We start from the raw sequence: 25,554 nt of genomic DNA on the forward strand, positions 1-25,554 counted from the left end.
AGCTGGGGAAATTAAACTCAATTAATTAATAAATCTGGAATAAAATGCTTGCCTCATTAATAATGATCGTGAAACTACCGGATTGTTGTATAAACCCATCTGGTTCACTAAAGTCCTTCAGGGGAGGAAATCTGTCATCCTTACCGAGTCTGGCCTACATGTGACTCCAGACCCACAGCGATGTGGTTGACTGTTAACTGCCCTCTGAACTGGCCTAGCAAGCCACTTGGTTGTGGGTGTCTCAAGGAGGATGTGCAATAAATGCTGACCTTGCCAGTGATGCTCACATCCCAAGAAGAAATAAAAAAAACCACATTGGCAGCCACGGCTTCCCTCCTTGAACCATTCAGTCTCCATTTCCTCCTTTAACGCATCTCAATATATGATTTGGTGTCAAATTTTGTTTGATCATGCTCCTGTGGAGCACCTGAGCATGTTTTACTGCTAAAGGCGCATTATAAGTGCAAGTTGTTGTTGAATGAAACAGCTTGGAACACAAGATATTGTCCCATCTGATACTTATTTGACTTATAAATTTACATTAACTAATTTGAACTCGTAGAAAAACTGCACTGCTGCACATGCAAAATTATATGATGCATCATTTCAAACTGACCATGTAATTCAGACTATACAGTTAAAGTTCAGCTGTATCCCTTTAAGGACAAAAAGTTTAGTTGCTTGATGCAGCAACATATATGACATCAAAAAACAATTTACCATATTACGGCTACTGATGTCACCCAAATAAACTACGACATTCATTTCAGGTGCCCACATCTCAATTTCTCGTTGCCAGGAAGTGAGTGTTGAGAGCGGAACTACTAAAAGGAAAGGACCATATAGCTGGTGCTCATGGAACACGTAGCTGAGGAAGGAGATGGTTTGTATGGTTTTCCCAAGACCCATTTCATCAGCGAGAATAACGCTATTGTTCCTAGGAAATGAAGACAGCAACAAATGATCATTGGAAAATAGCATACTTTAACTGCTCGCTTTTATTTGTCTAAACTGTCAAGAGAATTAAAATGCAGGGAAAGCTATTTAAACCATAACATTTAGATTGTTTAATGTTAGTTTAAGTACTACATCACTGCACATTTTATGGTTATCACTACACAGGCAAGAAAACAAATAGGAATTTTAAAAAGTACTTCAGACAGGAAAGTTCCCATTTCAGAGATCTGATTCTAAAGGAATCTTATACATATAAATGGGTAATGTGCTAAACTGATTACCATGCCAATGAAAAAGGAAAACTTGCAATACCATTAAGTGTACATATGGTTAATTTCACTTTCCTGAATAATACTGGCTACAGACTTAAATCAAAATTGTTTCCCTTGCCTCAAAGATTCAAAAGACAAGAAATAATAGCAATTGAAACAATTACAAATAAAGACCTAGCGTTTCCACTAGTTTTATGAGCACAATTTTTTTTTCTAGAAAGCAAGGTGATGAAGTACAGACTAGAGCTAATCTTTGCACACTTTTATCAGCATTATTTATAGATACACATTACAAACATGTACCTGCTAACCTAGCCACCACAGTTTCAGTCTGCTCCTATTTATAGGAACACACAATTAATAAACAATTAACATACAGAGTGAAATCAGCTGAACCAGCACAAGGTTGGGGAATATTAAACTTCAGTTTCGTCAAGCTACAACTGAGTTTCTACAATCTTTAACAATAGTTTAAAGATAATATTGTATGAAGTTGGCTCTGGCCACAAAACTGGACATACCCCCATATCAAAATAATGAGCTGCCAAGATTCCACCAACTGTGCCATTCGAGGAGGGTCTTCAAATTGTGCTCATTTTCTTAGGCACATAGGTACTACTAGGCACATTTTAAATGTTCTACATATCAAATATTTTATTTACTAAGAAACTGGTGTATACCAACGAAACTAGTAAAAGGTTCAATGATTTAAAAAGCAGGTTCATTACAGGTGGAGGACTAAATTCTCATTAAAAATGCTTATTCTTTGTGATAAACAATTTTGAGCTGTATTAATAAACCTGTACCAGGTTACCACTCTTAAGTACAATTAATGCTTTTCAATGCAAGAAAAAAATGATTTTTCTATTACACCGACCAGTTGCACTGGCTCATGGAATATTTCACATTTGTGATTATGTCAATGCATTTTAGCAGGAACTTGAACTGTAACCTAACCAGTGTAATATGCACCCGATTTCCCATTTCCCATTCCTAAAATGGAAACTTACCCCCATAATCTTGAAATCTCAAACATGGATGAGTAACTACTTACTTGCACCAAGAGTGTGCCAACCAATTCAAACCATTTAACTGATAGTCTCGGAGCTCCAATACATCAGAACTTCCAATATAGGCTGGCTGCTTCTTCAGTGTAACAAACCTGGGTCTTTGTTTTAAAACCTGCATAAGAAACAAAAGTAAATGTCTGAGCACTGCTCGACGAGGCAGCCTTGCTATATATCACTAAAATAAAAGCAAAATACTGCGGATGCTGGAAATCTGAAACAAAAACAAGAAATGCTGGAATCACTCAGCAGGTCTGGCAGCATCTGTGGAAAGAGAAGCAGAGTTAACGTTTCGGGTCAGTGACCCCCCACCTCACTTGCTTATAATCTGTGACCTTTCTAATATTTGTCAGTTCCGAAGAAGGGTCACTGACCTAAACTGATAAAATGCATATTTAGAGTTCTATAAGCTTCCCACAATGGAAAGGTCATTCCATTTCTAACTAAATGGGTAAAATGATTAGGTAACTTCTCATTGCACTAAGAAGCAACTTTAGGTTAAAAAGTTACCAATATCAGATGTCAAATCAAATATGGATGGTCTACAGTCAAGACTTGCTCTAATTTCACAAGTTAAAACTACTGACAGTTCGACTTTTTAAAGAAAAATCTTTAAAACTCGTGTTCAAAATAGGTTTGAATCATGGGTACATTAGTTCCTGAAGAACAAAATAAAGGTCTCAACTGGGAAACAGAATGGTCCTAACTAAGCTCAATTTCCTAATAGGTTTCAAGAGGAACACCAAATGATATTAACGGCCATGAAAGACTGACATAGCAAGATGACCTCAAATAGGGGAGGCGGTGGCATAGTGATATTGTCACTGGACTAGTAACCCAGAGACCTAGGGGCATGGGTTTGAATCACAGCAGAAGGTGAAATTTGAATTCAATTAATAAATGTAGAATTTTTTTTTTAAAAGCTAGTCTAATAATGGCCATTGTCGATTGCTGTAAAAACCCATTTGGTTCACTAATGTCCTTTAGGGAAGGAAATCTGCTCTCCTTACCTGGTCTGGCCTACATGTGACTCCAGACCCACAGCAATGTGGTTGACTCTTAAATGCCCTCTGAAATGGTCTAGCAAGTTGTATCTAACTGCTACAAAGTCAAATAGCATTAAGTTTTAAACCAAATCTTGAACAGGAGCTGGAGATATGTCAGATTATCTGTAAAATTGGACAAGCTGACTTACCGCAACATTATTACCCATTGTGTTGTAGCGTCTATTCATGCATGTTGTGCAAGAACTAATTAAGGTATGTTTCAGTAACCAGGCCATCAACTTGAATGTTTCAGAGTTTGAAAGCAACATTTGAAGACCTAAGTGCAAGGGAAGATCTCTGCTGCAAAGCAGTGGGATCCTGCCTCAGGTAATTGCCAATGTCAAAGAGCTGTACAGAGGAATCCCGATATGAGGAATAATGCTATTCTACTCGAGCTTAACATTAATCACACTCCAATTAGTGGATCTTGCATCCCCTACAATCCACAAAGAACAAACTTCAATTTATGCAGCGTCGATTATGTCTTCAGGATATTTCAAAATTCCATGGTCAATAAATCTGTTCCAATGTACTCTGGCTTACTGCAAAGTACATGGGTTCCATAGTGATTTTTTCTTTTCTTAATTTTAGTAAGTGGATTGAATATACACCATCAGATATCTAGAATCGGTCACTGGTGTTCTCATTTGATTTACAGCACACAGTTTTTCTTTCTTGTTTTCTGTTGCTGTTCCTGTAGCCAGGCTATCTCAAGAAGACTAATAATTTCCAATTTGTCAGGATATAATGGATGAAGGGTCACTGACCCGAAACGTTAACTCTGCTTCTCTTTCCACAGATGCTGCCAGACCTGCTGAGTGGTTCCAGCATTTCTTGTTTTTATTATATAATGGACATGTAACCATTCTATGATTCTAACACAGAAGGAGGCCATTCAGTCCGTCACATCTATGCTGGCTCTCTGCAAGAGTAACTCACCTAGTCCCACTCCCCCGCCTTCCCACCAGCCTGCTAAATTTTCTCTTCATATAATTATCCAACTCTCTTTTGAAGGCCTCAATTGAATCAAGACCAGTCAACATTAAGTACAAAATATATTACGAACTTTATCATTTTTATAACTAAAAACATATCAAATTAATTAAGTTTTGCAATATAGTAAGCTATGTAGAAATAGTTTAACATGTATGAACCCAGATAGCCACATAACTACTGTGGCTACAACAGCATGTCAGAGGGTGGAAATTCTGTGGCGAGTAACTCACCTTTTGACTCTCCAAAGCACAAATCAGGAGAGGGATGGAATACTTTCCATTTGCCTGGATGAGTGCAGCTCCAACAACACGCAGGAAGCTCGACACCATCCAGGACAAAGCAGCCCGCTTGGCTGGCACCCTATTCACCACCTTCATCATTCACTCCCTCCACCACCAACGCACAGTGGCAGCAGTGTGTACCATATACACGATGCACTGCAGCAACGCACCATGCCTCCTTCAACAGCACCTTCCAAACTGGTAACCTCTCCCACTAAAAGGACAAGGGCAGTAGATACGTAGGAACACCACCACCTGCAAGTTCCCCTCCAAGTAACACACCATCCTGTTTGAAACTATATCGCCATTCCTTCACAGTCGCTGGATCAAAATCCTGGAACTCCCTCTCTAACAGCACTGTGGGTGTACCCGAAGCAGATGTACTGCAGTGGTTCAAGGCAGCGGCTCACCATCACCTACTCAATGGCAATTAGGGATAGGCAACAAATGCTGGCCTTGCCAGTGATGCCCACATCCCATGAAATGAATTTAAAAAAATTAAATTTAACTACCTTGCACTCCTTCAAGGGGATGCATCTTGATTGATTCCGGTTTGTATATGCATCAATGTGGGACTGAAACTTTCGGGACATAAGAGCACCATCCTCCCAGCTGCACTCAGAGTATGAAAGGCCTTGCCATTTGCATAAGTAGTCTGGATGCCCCGAAGCAGATTTCTGGTTGGAGTGTGCTGAAAACAATTAACCATATTATTTAATTGAAGACTTTCTTGATGGAATGTCAAAAATATACATACCTAAAAAGACTCATTCTTGCATACTGTTCTGTCATTCATAATTCTCAGAGTCAAACAATTTTACAAAGTATTATACAGATTACAAGAAGGAAACAGTTTGGCCCAAATAGATGTTGGCATTTATACTCCACACGAAAAGTAGCACTAAACCATGTGCCCACTCAGTACCAATATTCCTTTACGATCCCTTTCTTACAGCCATCTAAATAACCTATTCTTAAATTTTGACAGTCACTGCTTCAATCACCAACTCGACAGCCTCCCACCTCAAGAAAAATTTTCTTCTGCTCTCTGTCCTTAATATTTTCCATTTAAACTTAAAGCTATGCCCCTTATTCGAGCACCCTCAATCAGTTTGAGGGCGAGAAACTTGGGTCTTAAACTTAAATAAAGGCAATTACTCGGGTTTAAAGACAAAGTTAGCTAAAGTAAACTGGGAAAATAGGTTAAAACGTAATACAGTAGAAAAGCAGTGGCAGACATTTAAGGAGATATTTCATAACTCTCAACAAAGTTATACTCCATTGAGAAAGAAAGACTCTATTACAAGGATGCACCATCCATGGATAACTAAGGAAGTTATAGAAAGAGAAGGCGTAAAATGTTGTGAATGTTAGTGGTAGGCCAGAAGATTGGAAACATTTTAGAAACCAGCAAAGGATGGCTAAAAAAGAGAAATTAGAGTATGAAAGTAAACTAGCAAGAAATATGAAACAGACAGTAAAAGCTTCTACAGGTACACAAAAAGGAAAACAGTAGCTAAAGTAAGCATTGGTCCCTTAGAGGGTGAGGCTGGGGAATTAATAACGGGAAAGGAGGAAATGACAGAGACTTCAAACATGTATTTTGTATCTGCATGTACAGTACAAAACACAAAAAGCATCCCAAGAATAGTAGAAAATCAAGAGACAAAAGGGAGGAACTTAGAACAATGATCACTAGAGAAAAAGTACCAGGGGAAACTAATGGGACTAAAGGTTGACAAGTCCCCTGGCCTTGATGGCCTGCATTCTAGGGTCTTAAAAGAAGTGGCTGCAGAGATAGTGGATGCATTGGTTGTAATCTTCCAAAATCCTTTAGATTCTGGAAATGTCCCAATAGATTGGAAAACTGCAAATGTAACACCTCTATTCAAGAAAGGAGGAAACTACAGCCCAGTTAGCCTAACGTGTGACATTGGGAAAATGATGGAATCCATTATTAAGGAAGCAGTAACAGGACATTTAGAAAATCATAATACTAATGAGCAAAGTCAACATGGTTTTATGAAAGGGAAATTGTGTTTGACAAATTTATTAGAGTTCTCGGAGGATATAACAAGCAGGTGGATAAAGAGGAACCAGTGCATGTAGTGTATTTGGATTTCCAAAAGACATTCAATAAAGTGCCACATAAAAGATTACTACACAAGATAACAGCTCATGGTGCTGGGGGTAATATGTTAGTATGGATAGAGGATTGGCTAACTAACAGGAAACAGAGAGTTGAGATAAGTGCAGCATTTGCAAGTTGGCAAACTATAACTAATGGAGTACCACAGGGATCAGTGTTTGGGCCTCAACTATTTATAATCTATATTAATGATCTGGATAAAGGGATCGAGTTTATTGTAGGCAGATCTGCTGACGGTACTATAAAGAAAAATTCAAAGGGAGGATCCACCATATATGGTTAATTAAGGAAAGCATTAAACTTAAGGAAAAAGCATATAATTGCGCAAGGTTGAGTGGCAGGCCAGATGATTTGTCAGAATATAAAGAACAGCAGAGAATGACTAAAAGGTTAATCAGGAGAAAGAAATTAGAGTATAAGAGGAAGAAAGCTAGAAATGTAAAAACAGATAGGAGTTTGTACAGGTATTTAAAAAGAAAAAGAGTAAGTAAAGTGAGTTATGGTCCTCTAGAGAGTGAGAGTGGGGAGTTAATAGTAAATAATAAGGAAATGAAATGAACAAATATTTTGCTTCTGTCTTCACTATAGACGACACAAAAAACATTCCAGTAATAGTTGTAAATCAGCAGGTGGAATGAAGAGAGGAACCTGGTGAAATTACAATCACCAGGGAAGCGGTACTGAGCAGACTGATGGAGCTACAGGCTGGCAAGTCCCTGGACTTCATCCTAGGGTCTTAGAAGAGGTGGCTAATGAGGTAGTCAATGCATTGGTATTAACTTTTCAAAATTCACTAGATTCTGGAAAGGTTCCATCAGACTGGAAAGTAGCAAATATAATCCCTGTATTCAAGAAGTGGGGGGCAGGAGGCAGAAAACGGGTAACTATAGGCCAGTTAGCTTGACGTCTGTCATGGGGAAGGTGTTAGAATCGATCATTCAGGAGTTAATAGCTGGGCACTGAGAAAAGCTCAAGGTAATTGGGAATAGTCAGCATGGTTTTGTGAAAGGGAAACCATGTTTAACCAATTTATTGGAGTTCTTTGAAGGAGTAACATGTTCTGTGGATAATGGGAAGCCCGTTGACGTACTATACTTGGATTTCCAGAAAGCATTTGACAAGGTGCCACATAAAAGGCTATTGTGCAAAGTAGGAGCTCATGGGGCAGGGGGTCACATATTAGCATGGATAGAAGATTGGCTGGCTGGCAGAAAACAGAGTATGCATAAATGGGTCCTTTTCTGATTGACAAGATGCGACGGGTGGAGTCCCGCAGGGGTCTGTGCTGGAGCCTCAACTTTTTACAATTTATCTCAATAACTTAGATGAGGGGAGCGATGGCATGGTAGCTAAATTTGCAGATGACACAAAGATAGGTAGGAAAGTGAGGTTGTGAAGAGGACATAAGGAGGTTGCAGACCGATATAGATAGGTTGAGTGGGTGGGCAAAAATCTGGCAGATGGAGTATAATGTGGAAAAATGTGAATTTTGTCACTTTGGCAGGAAGACCACATCTCAAATACTGTATGCAGTTTTGGTCTTATTTAAGGAAGGATAGAAACATAGACATAGAAAATAGGAGCAGGAGTAGGTCATTCGGCCCTTCAAGCCTGCTCCGCCATTCATGATCATGGCTGATCATCCAACTCAGTAACCGGTTCCCTCTTTCGCCCTGCATCCTATAGAAACATAGAAAATAAGATAACTCATCTATTGCAGAAGTTTGCATAATTAATTTTGTCTGAACTGTTTCCATCCTTCCACAAACCAAGACACCAACACTGGACACACTCGTTCCAAGATAAGCACTAGCTTTGCATCGACTGGAAATCGAACCTATGCCTCCCGCATGGCAAGCCAGAATTCTACCACTAAACCACCAAAGCCATGTAAATGCGTTGGTGGCGGTTCAGAGGAGGTTTACTAGATTGATATCTGGAGTGAACGGGTTGTCTTATGAGGAAAGGTTGGACAGACTGGGCTTGTTTTCACTGGAGTTTAGAAGAGTGAGGGGAAACCTGACTGAAGTATACAAGATCCTGAACGGAACTGACAAGGTAGACGTGGAAAGGATGCTTCCTCTTGTGGATGAGTCCAGAACTAGGTGGCACTGTTTTAAAATTAGGGGTCACCATTTTCGGACAGGGGAGATATTTTTTCTCTGAGGATTGTGCGACTTCGGAACTCTCTGCCTCAGGTGGTGGTGGAGGCGGGGTCATTGAATATTTTTAAGTCGGGGGTAGATTGATTCCCTTGCCGAACAAGAATCTAAGGTTATCGGGGTAGATGGGAGTGTGGAATTTGAAACACAAACAGAGCAGCCATGATCTTATTGAATGGCAGAGAAGGCTCCAGGGGCCAAATGGCCTACTTCTGCTCCTAAATCGTATGTTTGTAAAGCTGGTAGGAAAGCCAAGTTGTGAGGAGAACATGAAGAGTCTTCAAAGGGATATAGATAGGTTAAATGAATGGGCAAAAATCTGACAGATGAGATATAATGTGGGAAAATGTGAGGTTGTCCACTTTGGTGGGAAGAATAGGAAAGCAGATTATTTAAATGGAGACTGAAGAATGCTGTGGCACAGAGGGATCTAGGTGTCCTTGCACATGAATCACAAAAAGTTAGCATGCAGGTACAGCAAGTAATTCGAAAGGAAAATGAAATGTTCGCATTTATTGCAAGGGGGATGAAGTATAAAAGTAGGGATGTCTTGCTACAACTGTACAGGGCACCAGTGAGACCACACCTAGAATACTGCAGTTCCGAAGAAGGGTCACTGACCCGAAACGTTAACTCTGCTTCTCTTTCCACAGATGCTGCCAGACCTGAGTGGTTCCAGCATTTCTTGTTTTTATTTCAGATTTCCAGCATCCACAGTATTTTGCTTTTATCCTAGAGTACTGCATACAGTTTGGTCTCCTTATTTAAGGAGGGATATACTTGCATTGGAGGCAGTTCAAAGAAGATTCACTTGATTGATTCCTGGGATGAAGATTGTCTTATGAGGAAAGGTTGAGCAGGTTGACCTATACTCAAAGGAGTTTAGAAGAATGAGAGGTGGTCTTATTGAAACATATAAGATTCTGAGGGAGCTTGACAGGGTAGATGCTGAGATGATGTTTCCCCTCATGGGGGAATCTAGTACTAGACGGCATTTCAAAATAAGGGCTCTCCCTTTTAAGACAGAGTTGAGGAGGAATTTCTTCTTCCAGAGCGTCATTACTCTTTGGAATTCTATTCCCCAGAGAACAATGGAGGCTGAGCCATTGAATATATTCAAGACTGAGTTAGAGTTTGCTCTACAAGGGAGTCAAGGGTTGGGGGGGGGGGGGGCAGGGGGATGGAGGCAGGAAAGTACAGTTGAAGTTGCAATCAGATCAGCCAGAGGAGGTTCACTAGATTGACTCCAGAAATGGGGGGGGGGGGGGGGGGGGGTTTGTCTTATGAAGAGAGATCGAGAGGTTTAGGCCTTTACTCTCTGGAGTTTAGAAGAATGAGGAGATCTAATTGAGGTATATAAGATGATTAAGGGATTGACAAAGTAGACATAGAGAGGATGTTTCCTCTTGTGGGGCAATCTAGAACGAGAGGTCATAGTTTAGGATAAGGGGTAGCAGATTTAAAACAGAGATGAGGAGAAATTACTTCTCTCAAAGGGTCGTGAATCTGTGGAATTCAATACCCCAGAGTGCAGTGGATGCCGGGACACTGGGCAAATTTGAGGAGATAGACAGATTTTTAATTAGAAATGTGTTGAAGGGTTATGGAGAACAGGCAGGAAAGTGGAGTTGAGGCCAAGGTGAGATCAGCCATGATCGTATTGAATGGCGGAGCAGGCTCGAGGGGCTGAATTGCCTACTCCTGTTCCTAGTTCTTATGTTACGTTCTTATGAATAGCGGAGCAGGCTCGAGGGGTCAAATGGCCTACTCCTGCTCAAGTTTCTTGTGATCTTATTAGAGTCATCCAAGAGGAAACCTTTATTTTAAAATTAGGCCAGTCTGAACATCTGAAGTGGTGTTCTGGCCCTCCAGTTGCATTTGAATGAATGTTCTGGTTTTAATGAACCTTCCACTAATTCCCTAGCATGTCAAGTGCTTCTTGGCTACATCGCTATCCACTGGTCACATTCAGCTAGCGATGGGTCTCAGATCTCAGTCCTGCTCATGTACATGCTTCCTACTATATTAGTGGCCACACTTATCCTGTGCTAAATTTTTTGTTACTTGTGATTTAATTTCTATTTAAAATTGGTGACTACGGCATTTCAGAGATCTTTTATGTAGATACAATTAAAAAATCATGTTTTATGTATATTTTCTCTTGCGATGGATGAACTGCTCATTTAGAGTAGTCAGAATTACAGCTGAGTATTAAAAAATTCTTTAACAAATCATCTTCATGTGTGTTTTGTTTTAAACATCTCAGTTTAATAAAGATTCATACTTAAAAGGTTTGCCTATGCACTTACTATTCTTTAAGTCAAAGGAATTCTGCCTTGGATATCTCTATAACATGAGGCAAGACTGTGTAAGTATCATTAAAGGTAAATACCTCTAGACTTTAATGAATATTAACATTTATTTTGATAGAACCCTTCTTTTAACAAATATTTGGCAGAGACATAAAATATCTATGCTTTAATAAAGAACAAAATGCAAGGACACCAGTAAAAGTGTTAGAGATTTCCTTAGATGAAATCAGGCTAAACATCCACTTCAACATAAGTTGAAAAAATGGCAGTATACAGAACTCAAGGGTGACTGATAAATATATTGTAAAAAAGACAAAAAAAAACACATGGGGGTGATTTACTAAGCATATTCACAGGGAACAAGACCACAAATACAATATTAATTGATTGAATTACAAACACAAAGCTTAACCAGCTGGAATAAATAGAGAATCAATAAAAGGTCATGTCTTAAATTATATTAAAACCAGCCTCTGTTCTGATCAAATTACTACAATTTTACATGGATTTGTTGCCAAGTACACGATCAGATGTTATAAGCCTATTTAGCACTAAATGCCATGAAATAATTTATTATCCCCAAGCAGCATACAGTTATCGTGAATCTATAAGTAATCTCAACGTACTGCTTGTAAATAATTTGGTGTTGAATTTCCTCTTATTTTTAACTGTGGTGCTGAAGACCAGTGCACCAGAATTAGCCATACCTGTAGCCAAGCTGTTCCAGGACAACTATAACTCTGGCATCTATCTAACAATGTAGAAAATTACCTAGGTATGTCTCATCAATAAAGAGAAGAAATCTAAACAAGCCAATTACCACCCCATCTATCTCCTCCTAGTCATTTGTAAAGTGATGGTACAAGCCATCAACAGGGTAATCAAGCATCTAAACTCAAAATAAGCTGCTGCTGACACTCAGTTTAGGTTCCACCAGAGCAATGCAGCTGCAGACTCTGTCACAGCCTTCAGCCAGACATGGAAACAACCTCGATGACAGAGAAAAGATGACAGAGAAAAGGTGACAGTTTCTCGCTTTTGACATCAAGCCAGCACTTAGGGGAGTATGGTACTAGGTAGCCTTAGTAAAACAGAGGGTAATGGAGATCAAAATGAAAGCCCTTCTTTGACTGGAATCGTACCAAGCAAAAAGGATGATGACCATGGTTTACACTGGCCAATCATCACAACCCCATGATATTGCTGCAGCTGTTACTCAGGGAAGTGTCGTCAGCCACTTCTTCAACAACACGCTCTGTGTCATATGGTCAGTACAGTGGGTGTTAACTGACAACTCTACAGCTCATTTCACAACTCCTTTTACAATGAAGCAGCCCAAATCAGCCGACAGTATGACCTAGACAACATCTAGGCTTGGACTGACAAGTTGCAAGGAACATTCAAACCAGGCAATGATCATCAGCCTAGCCATTCTTCTTGATCTTCAACAGCACCATCATCATCATCAGGGGTTCATCACTGACCTGAAGCTTAAGTAGATCAAACATATCAACATCACAGCTACAAGAGCAGGGCAGAAATTCTGTGATGAGTGACTCATCTTTTGACTTCTCAAAGCTTCGCTACCACCTACAAGATTCAAGTGTAACAACCTACAGAATGCCCTGCAGCAACTCACCAAGGCATGGACAATGCCTACCTCCCTCCCTTACTCTCTCTACCACTGAGAAGCACAAGAGCTGCAATGTTGTAAGATCATCACTTCCAGGTTTTCTTTCAAGACAAACACCATGATGATTTGGATCTATATTGCTGTTCTTTCATCATGGTTGAATCAATACCCTGGAATTCTCTACCCAGCAACAACATGGGAGCATCACCACACAGACTGCAGTGATACATGTAAAGCCCCACCAGTTCCTTTTCAGGACAAGTAGGGATGAGCAATAAATGCTGCCTTGCTAGTGTTGCTCACTTATTAAGGAGAAATTAAAAAATACTTACCTTTTTCTTCATCAAAGGAAAACATTCTGACTTGTACCCAGAAAACTTATGTGGGCAGAATGCACCAACTTCAACATTGCACTCTCAGAATCCATATAGTTGATCTAGTAATATATCCCATAATCTCCAGCTATACTCCATAGAATGTTCCAGTTGGTCATCATATTCCAAAACTTATGCTAAAATATATACATATTTGTAATAAAATATAGATTATTAGGTACCAATACACAGTTAGAACCATAAATGCTTACGGCACACAGAGAGATCATTCATTGTTTGTGTGCCAGCTCTTCACTAGAGCAATCCAAAACTAATCCCACTGCCCTGCTTTATCCACATAGCCCTGCTTCTTCTGATTCAAATGTTTATCTACTCTTTCCTTCTGATGCAGTGGTCCCTTCTTCAACCAGGCTTGGTGGAAAAGCATTCCTCATTCTTAACTCTGCATAAAATAATTATCCTCTCCACTTCCCTGATGAGCCAGGATTTGCAAACGAGTTTAAATCCACAGGTGTATTTGTGCTTATTTTATATGTGCTTTTTTCCAGCAGCGTGGCTTAGGATGCTCTTTCTGCTGCGATGGTTGTCGGACTCTAAGTGGTGCTGAACTTTTGCCCGCTGTGTGTGATCCAACAAAACAGTGTTGCTTGTACAAAACAGTACACCACCATTGGCATGCAGAATTTGGCTTCCAAATTCTTTTACTTGGTGCACTGCAATAATGGTTGTGGCCGCTTTTGATTTGCTCATTCTGGCATTCTCACTTGTCAGCTAACACTTGAGATTGGTACTCTCAAAACTAGACCAGCACTCTCAAAACTAGACCGGAAGCCCTCCCTCATCTACCAATCAGCCAGTTGAGCCTTGTGTCGATCAGTAAAACGCGCAATGTTCACAACATGCCCAGCAATCAGCGAGTTCACCTTGAATCAGTAAAATATGCGAAGTTTGCAAAATGGCTGATTTCATGAAGGACCCGAGATTTCAGTCTGTGACGCATTTTTCATGGCTGTGATTTTGGTAAGGCCCTAGTTATAATCTTTGTTGTTATTGTCAAATCCCACTTTCGTCAATATCTCAATGTAAGAAAGCACATGACAGCAACTTATTACACCTCTCAAAATATTCCAAAGCACTCCATATCCAATGAATTACTTTTTGAAGTGCAATCAATATTGGTACATGAGAAAAATGGGTAACTAATTTGTCCGCAGTAAAATGCCACAAACAGCATAAGAGTTGAATGATAATTTTTTTTTGTGGTGATTGCCGCAGGAGGAATGTTCCTCTTTCAAATATTGCAACAAGATCTTTCATATCTACCTGAACCACAAGAATTGACAGACAGGTTTTCAGTTCAATTTTTAATTGAAGACCCCCTTCCAACAATGCAGCACTCCTGCCATCAGACTAAGATTATGTGCTGAGGTCCAGACTGTGGATTGAATACATAACCTTCTGGCTCAGAAGTGAGTGATACTACTGAAGCAAGCTAATACGATACAAGTTGATCATAATACAAGTTGAAACAATATAGTTCTACTCACACTGTATTTGGGGTTTATCAAGTACCTGTTTGTGAACTCTTACCAATTATTCGTTCCACAAATTGATATTGCCTGTGCAAGTCATCCACCAACTCCTGTTGACAGTTCAGGTACTCTATATCTTCGGGAGAAGCCATTTTCAACCTATAAAGTTAATGTTAAAATGTTTTCAAAGAAAATACATTTTGTTCAAAGGGAAACAAGATATGCACAGCAAATGAATTGTAGACTAATTAGCTAAACTTTTGGCTGAGAAGAATTTCTCTCCCCATTACCTTAATATTTATCTTTCCCAAAATATTTCTCCAGGTTTTCACTATATCTCTATGGATGGAATCAATACTGCTCTTTGGATCAATGTGCCAGTAATGTGCTCAAGCAGCAAGTTAAATAGCCCCTCCCCAGGCAGATACAGTCATTAGAAGAAGCCAGTATATATCCTGAGGGATCTTCCTGCTCTCAAATGTCTGACAACTGGCTGAGTATAACAATGCCGTGTTTTAATTATATACCCCAACATAAAAGCCATCAAAATCTGCCAAAAATAAATGTCAAGTGGTCTTGTTACTTCACATGGAGTGATTTGTCAAGTGGTGAAATTACCAGCTACTATACCTTGAAAACTCAGGTTTATTCCCAATGAAGTTCACAAAACATATACTTCATGCAGCCTGAAGGAAAACTACCATAATTTTTCAAAATGACAGTCCTTTACATAGAAACAAAGAAACATAGAAAATAGCAGCAGGAGTAGGCCATTCGGCCCTTCGAGCCTGCTCCGCCATTCATTATGATCATGGCTGATCATCCAACTCAGTAACCTGTTCCCGCTTTCCCCCATATCCTTTGATTCTTTCGCCCCAAGAGCGAGATCTAACTCCTTGAAAACATACAATGTTTAGACCTCAACTGCTTTCTGTGGTAGCGAATTCCACAGGCTCACTACTCTCTGGGTGAAGAAATTTCTCCTCATCTCAGTCCTGAAAGGTTTACCCTGTATCCTTAGACTATGACCCCTGGTTCTGGACTCCCCCACTATCAGGAACATCCTTCCTGCATCTACCCTGTCAAGTCCTTTTAGAATTTTATAGGTTTCTATGAGGTCCCCACTCACTCTTCTGAACTCCAGCGAATATAATCCTAACCGACTCGATCCTCATGCGTCAGTCCCGCCATCCCAGGAATCAGTCTGGTAAACCTTCGCTGCACTCCCTCTATAGCAAGAACATCCTTCCTCAGATAAGGAGACCAAAACTACACACAATATTCCAGGTGTGGCCTCAGGCTCTGTATAATTGCAGCAAGACATCCCTGCTCCTGTACTCGAATCCTCTCACTATGAAGGCCAACATACCATTTGCCTTTTTGACCACCTGTTGCACCTGCATGCTTACCTTCAGCAACTGGTGTACGAGAACACCCAGGTCTCGTTGCATATTCCCCTCTCTCAGTTTATAGCCATTCAGATAATAATCTGCCTTCCTGTTTTTGCTACCAAAGTGGATAACCTCACATTTATCCACATTATACTGCATCTGCCATGCATTTGTCCACGCACTCAACTTGTCCAAATCACCCTGAAGCCTCTCTGCATCCTCCTCACAACTCACCCTCCCACCCAGTTTTGTGTCATCTGCAAATCTGGAGATATTACATTTCGTTCCCTCATCTAAATCATTAATGTATATTGTCAATAGCTGGGGTCCCTGCAGTATCCCACTGGTCACTGCGTGCCATTCGGAAAAAGACCCATTTATTCCTCCTCTTTGTTTCCTGTCTGCCAACCAATTTTCTATCCATTGCAATACACTACCTCCAATCCCATGCGCTTTAATTTTACACGCTATTCTTTTATGTGGGACTTTGTCAAAAGCCTTCTGAAAGCCCAAATAAACCACATCCACTACCTCCCCCCTCAACAACAGCCGCGAAGAATTCTGGTAGATTTGTGAAGCATGACTTCCCTTTCGTAAATCCATGCTGACTCTGTCCGATTCTACCACTGTTCTCCAAGTGCTCTGCTATAAAATCTTTGATAATGGACTCTAGAATTTTCCCCACTACCGACGTCAGGCTGACTGGTCTATAATTCCCTGTTTTCTCTCTACCTCCCTTTTTAAATAGTGGGGCTACATTAGCTACCCTCCAAATCTGTAGGAACTGTTCCAGAGTCTAGAGAATCTTGGAAGATGACCACCAATGCATCCACATTTCTAGGGCCACTTCCTTAAATACTCTGGGATGTAGATTATCAGGCCCTGGGAATATATCAGCCTTCGATCCCATCAATTTCCCCAACACCATTTCTCTACTAAATCTGATTTCTTTCAGTTCCTCTCTCTCACTAAGCCCTGTGTTCCCCAACATGTCTGGTATGATATTTGTATCCTCCTTCGTGAACACAGAGCCAAAGTATGCATTTAGTTGGTCAGCCATTTCTTTGTTCCCCATAATAAATTCCCCTGTTTCTGACTGTAAGGGACCTACATTTGTCTTCACCAATTTTTTTTCTCTTCACATACCTATAGAAACTTTCACAGTCAGTTTTTATGTTCCCCGCAAGCTTACCCTCGTACTCCATTTTCCCCTTCTTAATTAATCCCTTGGTCCTCCTTTGCTGAATTCTAAACTGCTCCCAATCCTCAGGTCTGTGTTTTGTCTGGCGAATATGTATGCCTCTTCCTTGGATCTAATGCTATCTCTAATTTCCCTTGTAAGCCATGGTTTGGCTACCTTTCCCGTTTTACTTTTGTGCCAGACAGGAATTATCAATTGTTGCAGTTCATCCATGCGCTCTTTGAATGTTTGCCATTGCCTATCCACCGTCATCCCTTTAAGTAACGTTTCCGAATCCATCATAGCCAACTCGCACCTCATACCTTCGTAGTTTCCTTTATTAAGATTCAGGACGCTAGTCTCAGAATCAACTACGTCACTCTCCATCTTGATGAAGAATTCTATCATATTATGGTCGCTCATCCCCAAGGGGTCTCGCATAACTAACAAAGAACAAAACAGCACAGGAACAGGTCATTCGGCCCTCCAAGCCTGCGCCGATCTTGATGCCTGCCGAAACTAAAACCTTCTGCACTTCCGGGGACCGTATCCTTCTATTCCCATCCTATTCATGTATTTGTCAAGATGCCTCTGAAACGTCATTATTGTACCTGCTTCCACCATCTCTCCCGGCAGCAAGTTCCAGGCACTCACCACCCTCTGTGTAAAGATTGTCAATTATTCCTCTCTCATTACACAATACCCAGTCTCGGATGGCTTGTTCTCTAATTGGTTCCTCAACGTATTGGTCCAGCAAACCATCCCGTATACACTCCATGAATTCCTCCTCTACGGTATTCTGACTAATCTGATTTTCCCAATCTATATGCAGATTAAAGTCACCCATAGTTACAGATGTTCCTTTATCACATGCGTCGCTAATTTCCTGTTTAATGCCATTCCCAACATCACCACTACAGTTTGGGGGTCCATTACCATTAGTCTATAGGTAAAGAAGTTAATTGACTTCAGGGAATAAAACTTTTTTACATTAACACACAAAATATTTTGGGGTCTAAAACAATGAATTCCAACAGGAAATGAGCAGTGTACAGTTGCAACAGAACTAAACTTAGTAATACAAAAATATATATGGTTTCAGCAAGTTTTGCATCCGTTAGGTGGATAGATTCTCATCTGCATTACATACCATCGTTTGGTTTCCTCCTCCTTTTTCTTGTAGTTCTCTAATTTTTTCATTCCTTTTGTATTCTGTTGTAAAAGTGTTTCTTCACTTTCCCAGGTGTTGTGGAGGTGGGACCATCCCTTCCATTTAATCAGATACTGCCATTCTCCAACCTCTCTCAAGGGGTCAAACCCAGAATTGGGATTACCCTCAGCCTCTACTGCATAGGTAGTGGTGGCAGCACCAGTTGCTAAAGAACAAGAAATAATATTTAAAACTGAAGGAACGTAATTTATGTTGCAAAAAAGCATAACGACCGAAGTGTTCCAATAATGGAAGACAAAATAGAATCATCCCATGCCTGACCACCATCCAACAACCTCTGCTGGAAGTTGCCTATGTGCGCGCAAAATTAGGCTTTGCTGTGATGCTCCTACTGCATCCGCCTCCCATTAGCGACATAATGGGCCACCCACAAGCCTTATGCATAATGGCCACCTGAGCCAAGATAGTGGGGCTGCCAATTGCCTGTGGCTCCATAATCCAGTAAGGAATTAATACCTGCTGGAGGGGAACTGAATATTAATATATATCTGCAGGGTCTTATCATTGAGGGGCAAGATAAAAATCAAATAGCACTGATATCCTTCTTGATACTGCTTCACAATTTCATTGTCTTCCAATGATTTATTGAAATAAGTATGATGAAGTTTTCAATTATGGTGTAATAGGATACAAATAAATGTGTTCCATCAAGGATGAGAATATAATCCAAAAGTTACCAAGAAAGGCAAGTCCATTATTAAGGTCATATTCAGCAGGCAATGCACAAACTGGCAAAATTATATCTAAATAAGCAAAGCTATTTTACCAGTTGGCAAGCCTATAATGTACCATTATTCATGTAATATTTTAATACCTATTTGAAGATTAGAACACACCTCCTTTCCGCCCTACTCGTGATTCCATTATTCGCTCTAATGTTTCAAATTCCTCTTCTTCCTCAGGGGGAGGAGGGAGATCCTCCCCACAGACTTCAAGCAAATCATCAGAATCTGTTTTAGCATCCTCATCTTCCTTGTAGCTGACATTAACTGTTGCCTGGCGACGAGAACCCCTCTTATCGTGTTCTTCATCATCGTCATCATCTGATGATTCAGTTGGTCTCTTCAATCCCTTTCCTTTCTTCATTTTCTTTGTTTTCATCCTTTAATTGTAAAAATTACAATTATAAGATTCCAGCTGCATACTTTGCCGACATCTCACAAAGACTGAAATAGACACTGAAGCAATAATGTTCCACAAGACATACTTTTGGGCAAGATAGACTATTTTGACAGTGCAAATTTTCCAATCTTTGCAAAAAAAACTAGATAAACATCTGGGAGTAGAATTTACAATTCTCAGTTCATAGGTGAGCAAACTATCTATGGACCTTGATTGTTCCTTACTAAGATCAGTGTCTGTGGGTGGCAGCCCACCTCAGAAAAATTAGAGGATGGGGATATTCCATAAGAGAAGAATGGGCTAGATGGCAATGAACTTTTCTTGTTCCAGATATGCAACTGTTTTGAAATGTGGTTCAAATGGACAAAATTTAAAACCTCCTTCAATAACTAAGAAAAAAGGAACATTTCAACTATTCCAGATGACGGCCTTCATTCCTTCAGTTGAGATTATATTCCACATGATAGGTTAAGTTAGTTAGATATGTCGTCAAAGTGACCCTGCTTCTTAGGAAGCTACTTACACTGCATTTATGGGACTGCAGAACCCTTGACGCATTTATTTAATTTCTTTCAACCAAAAGGAGACATCTTAGCATCAAGTTCAGGAATATAACAGTTACAACCTTATGACCTACATTTTAATCGCAAAAAACAAACTTGGATAGAAATAAGTTATTCCAAACATTTGTTTGTTATAGCACTAACAAGTCAAAAAACCTTGAAAACATGGAATGTAAAACTTACTGTAAAAGAAAATGTAAATGATGGGTGCAGCTCATTTCTGTAAAGGCAAGTTTTTCTTTAAAAATAAAACTGGAGATACTTGGAAATTACCCAGGAAAAACTAGCTCCTGAATAAATATGCTGAATCAAAATCACCGTTGGTACATTATACAATTTTCATTTGAAATTGAGACTATCCTTGTCCAAAAGGCAATTACTTTTTCCCTCCACATCCATTTTAACTCTTCCTAGGTAGTATATTGCATGGGCCTTGGTGTACGATAAACCCTTTTCTCTCAAGTTAAAAGAACACTCAAAGATAAGGTAATTTAATATTGTACCCTCCCCAGAAGGGTAGTGCGATTTGCCATGCTGAGACGGGGGAGAAAATCTGATGGGGTTTCTGCTCCTGAAAGCCATCCAGGCAACCTCTGCACGTGTGTGGACATTAGGTGATGGAAGGTTTAGGCCCAGTGCTCAAATTGCATGGCAACACCTCTGCACAGGATCACACATGAGGAATGGCCACTTAGACAGGGTAACAGAGGGATTCCAGTGTCTAGACTCTAGTTTGGAACACTGCCTATAGAGGAGAAAGGGAGAAATCAGAAATGCACTCCTTAATGGGTATTTCCTGTCATGGTGTCATCTTCACAGTATTCCAGAGCTTGGCATAAAAACCTTGGGCTGTTCAGACTTAATCCCTAGTATATCAGTTGCTCAAAATTATTTTGCTGATGGACATTTTGGTCCTGTTCAGGCTAAATGAGTCGAATTCCCTTCTCTGAACTTGTCAGCAAAATGTGACTATCCTGGAATAATGTTTCAGATTAACTGAATACAAACCAGGAATTGAAGTTGGGATGCTCCTGGTCTGTATACGAGTGGAAGATGCCTGTGTATGTTTTTCTTTAAAACATGGGATGGTCATTGCACATCAGCCAACACACGGCCTTGGCAGAGTGGGGCAGTGGTCCAATTGCAAGGGGGTTCGAAGACAACTGGAGGCCAGGCTCTGCTGTGCAATATGGACACAGTTTGTGCATGGTCATGCACAGGCTCATATGTGGTCATGGCGACAGATGTTATTTACATCCCCCCTGCATTTCCCTCCCCCACCACAGTACCCTTCTACACGCGCCATGCCAAACCCACCCCCGACCCCAGCCTCCACCCCTCCTCTAGACTTCCTCACCATCCGACAGGACCCCAGTCCTCGGCCCAGCCCTCTCCAGTGTTTTCCCTACCCCCAATCCTTTGCTCTCAGAGGCACCCCGGCTGCCATCCTCCCTACTCTCCAGACCTCCTCTCCCTCCCGCTCTTGCCACAGTTCACCTGCTCCAGCTCCACCCTGCCTGCCACCACCACCCCCCCACCAACCCCGTGAGGGGTCCCTCAGGGTCACCCATTCCTCTCCTAAGGCAGCCTCAGAGTGAAACAACTTCTACTAAATGTATTACCTGCCCAATAGTACTGTCCATTGCATCTCATGCAGTATTTGAGGACTCGCTGCTGCTGCCACTGGTCCCCTGGAAATTGTCGGACACTGCGCCGACACTGGCCGGGCTCCCCTCCCCGCTACTCACCCCACAGACCCCGGTGAAACATTTGCTTGGATGGCCACTTTCCCAGCCTTTGCCTCCATCACCTGCCACAATGGGGCCAATTCCTCAGGACAATTCCTTCAGTGTGGTTTCCCACCCCATCTAAATGAAGTTTGGGACCTGAAACAAGAGGATCCTCATGGACAGCCCAACAGCGACAGGCCTGAGCACCACATCACCATCATAGCTCGGGAACTCAGACACTTCGACATCGACATTGCCACCCTAAGTGAAACAAGAAGTGCAGGAGACGGCCAACAGAAGGAGCAAGGCAGATGATACACCTTTGTCTGGAAGGGTCTCCCAGAACAGAACCTCCATGGACTGGGCCTCGCCATCAAAAACAAGCTTGTCTGGCGCCTCAGCGACTCCCCCTGTGGGACAAGCGAGTACCTCATGACTGTTCAGCTCACCCTAACAAGAAACCGGCATGTCACTGTCATCAGTGCATACGCTTCTACTCTTGAGGCAGACAAGGCCAAGGAGGGATTCTACACGAGCATTGAGCAATCCCTCGTTCCAGTCCCAGCAGATAACAAACTGATCCTCCTTAGAGACTTCAACGGGAAAGACACGAATCTCAGGAAGAGAGTGATTGTCAAGGAAGGACTGGGGACGGCAAACTTCAACAGAGTCCGACTCCTGACGAAATGTCTTGAGCATGATCTTATCATAACTAACACCCTATTCTGGAGCGAGACAAACAGAAGACCTCATAGCAACACCCAGTCCAAACACTTGCTCCTACTTGACTACGTCATCGTTTGAGCGAGGGACCGCAGAGATGTCCACATCATCTGCGCCGTGACAGGTCCTGACAACTGCTGGACCGACAACCGCCTCATCCGATCTACCATCTCCATCAGCCTAGCCCCCAAGCAACAAAAACAATGCCACAAGAAAATTAACTTTGAAGGCCTCAAAAATCCCACCAAAGCAGCCCTTCTCAGCGAGCGTCTGAGCAACCTCTCAACCTACAGCCACCAGGAACCGCTGTGTGCCATCAGAGCCCGGTCGACCCTAAAGGCCACCATACCAAGCACCTGCAAAGAGGTCCGTGGCTCTCCACCAGGAGGTACTGTGGCTGGTTTGATGAGAATAACCGAGAAATACAGGACCTAATTATGCAAAAGCAGAAAACTTTTGCAAACTGGAAACTTCACCACACAACTAAGGTAAAGCAGCAATTCAACAGGCTCCTGTAGGCAGTCGAGCAGAATAAAACCTGGGACATAAAAAAACAAATGGTGAATAGAAAGAGTGCAAGAGATCCACCAACATGCAGACACTAATGACACCAACACCAAACGTGGTTTCTTCAGCGCTGTCAAGGCGATCTATGGCCCCCTTGGGGGAGGCGGTGGTTTAGTGGTATTGTCACTGGACTAGTAACCCAGAGACTCAGGGTATTGCTCTGGGGACATGGGTTCAAATCCCACCACAGCAGAAGGTGGAATCTGAATTCAATTAATAAATCTTGAATTAAAAGCTAGTCTAATGATGGCCATGAAACCATTGTCGATTATTGTAAAAATCCATCTGAATCACTAATGTCCTTTTGACTCTTACATGCCCTCTGAAATGGCCCAGCAAGCCACTCAGTTGTATCTAACCGCTACGAAGTCAATAAAAAAGAATGAAACCGGATGGACCACCCGGCATCGACCTAGGCACCGGAAACGACAACGGCAAACCCAGCCCTATCGACCCTGCATAGTCCTCCTTACTAACATCTGGGGGCTTGTGCCAAAGTTGGGAGAGCTGTCCCACAGACTAGTCAAGCAACAGCCTGACATTGTCTGTAAGGTATGATTCCGTGAGTATGATTATGTCCCAGACACTGCCATCACCATCCCCGGGTATGTCCTGACCCACCGGCAGGAAAGACCCACCAGAGGTGGTGGCACAGTGGTACACAGGAGGGAGGGAGTTGTCCTGGGAGATCTCAACATTGACTCCGGACCCCATGAAGTCTCATGGCATCAGATCAAACATGGACAAGGAAACCTCCTGCTGATTACCACCTACCGCCCTCCCTCAGCTGATGAGAAGCACTGAGTGTGGCGAGGGCACAAAATGTACTCTGGGTGGGGGACTTCAATGTCTATCCCCAAGAGTGGCTCGGTAGCACCACTACTGACCGAGCTGACTGAGTCCTAACGGACATATCTGCTAGACTGGGTATGCGGCAGGTGGAGAGGGAACCAACAAGAGGGGAAAACATACTTGAACTCTTCCTCACCAATCTGTCTGCCGCAGATGCATCTGTCCATGACAGCATTGGTAGGAGTGACCACCGCACAGTCCTTGTGGAGACGGAGTCCCGCCTTCACATTGAAGATACCCTCCATCGTGTTGTGTGGCACTACCACCGTGCTAAATGGGATAGATTTCGAACAGAGCTAGCAATGCAAAACTGGGCATCCATGAGGCGCTGTGGGCCATCAGCAGCAGCAGAATTGTACTCAACCACAATCTGTAACCTCGTGGCCCGGCATATCCCCCACTCTACCATTACCATCAAGCCAGGAGACCAACCCTGGTTCAATGAAGAGTGCAGGAGGGCATGCCAGGAGCAGCACCAGGCATACCTCAAAATGAGATGTCAACCTGATGAAGCTACAACACAGGACTATCTGCGTGCCAAACTGCGTAAGCAGCATGTGATAGACAGAGCTAAGCGATCCCATAACCAACGGATCAGATCTAAGCACTGCAGTCCTGCCACATCCAGCTGTGAATGGTGGTGGACAATTAAACAACTAACTGGAAGAAGTGGCTCCACAAATATCCCCATTCTCATTGATGGGGGAGCCCAGCACATCAGTGCGAAAGATAAGGCTGAAGCATTTGCAACAATCTTCAGCCAGAAGTGCTGAGTTGATGATCAATTTCGGCCTCCTCCTGAAGTCCCCAGCATCGTCGATGCCAGACTTCAGCCAATTCAATTCACTCCACTTGATATCAAGAAATGACTGAAGACACTGGATACTGCAAAAGCTATGGGCCCTGACAATATTCCGGCAATAGTACTTAAGACATGTGCTCCAGAACTTGCCGTGCCACTAGCTAAGCTGTTCCAGTACAACTACAACACTGGCATCTACCCTGCAATGTGGAAAATTGCCCAGGTATGTCCTGTACACAAAAAAGCAGGACAAATCCAACCCGGCCAATTACCGCCCCATCAGTCTACTCTCAATCATCAGTAAAGTGATGGAAGGTGTCATCAACAGTGCCATCAAGCAGCACTTGCTTAGCAATAACCTGCTCAGTGATGCTCAGTTTGGGTTCCGCCAGGGCCACTCAGCTCCTGACCTCATTACAGTCTTGGTTCAAACGTGGATAAAAAAGCTGAACTCAAGAGGTGAGGTGAGAGTGACTGCCCTTGACATCAAGGCAGCATTTGACCGAGTATGGCATCAAGGAGCCCAAGCAAAACTGAGGTCAATGGGAATCAGGGGGAAACCCTCCGCTGACTGGAGTCATACCTGGCGCAAAGGAAGACGGTTGTGGTTGTTGCAGGTCAATCATCTGAGCTCCAGGACATCACTGCAGG

At 42.0% G+C, this 25,554-nt stretch overlaps 1 protein-coding gene across 3 annotated transcripts in view; it reads right to left on the bottom strand.

Moving 5' to 3' along the window:
• chd1 (chromodomain helicase DNA binding protein 1) overlaps nt 1-25,554 on the bottom strand; it is a 211,756-nt gene that overhangs the window by 79,619 nt on the left and 106,583 nt on the right. For all 3 annotated transcript variants that reach the window (XM_068029758.1, XM_068029756.1, XM_068029757.1), the window contains exons 7-12: nt 19,381-19,646; nt 18,464-18,689; nt 14,801-14,901; nt 5,132-5,310; nt 2,284-2,411; nt 721-937 (exon numbers count right to left, since the gene is read on the bottom strand). In XM_068029758.1, the coding sequence (XP_067885859.1) occupies nt 721-937; nt 2,284-2,411; nt 5,132-5,310; nt 14,801-14,901; nt 18,464-18,689; nt 19,381-19,646 (1,117 nt within the window). The remainder of the gene's footprint in view (nt 1-720; nt 938-2,283; nt 2,412-5,131; nt 5,311-14,800; nt 14,902-18,463; nt 18,690-19,380; nt 19,647-25,554) is intronic.

This window comes from Heterodontus francisci, chromosome 4 (assembly GCF_036365525.1).
Source record: "Heterodontus francisci isolate sHetFra1 chromosome 4, sHetFra1.hap1, whole genome shotgun sequence".
Lineage (NCBI taxonomy): Eukaryota > Metazoa > Chordata > Chondrichthyes > Heterodontiformes > Heterodontidae > Heterodontus > Heterodontus francisci.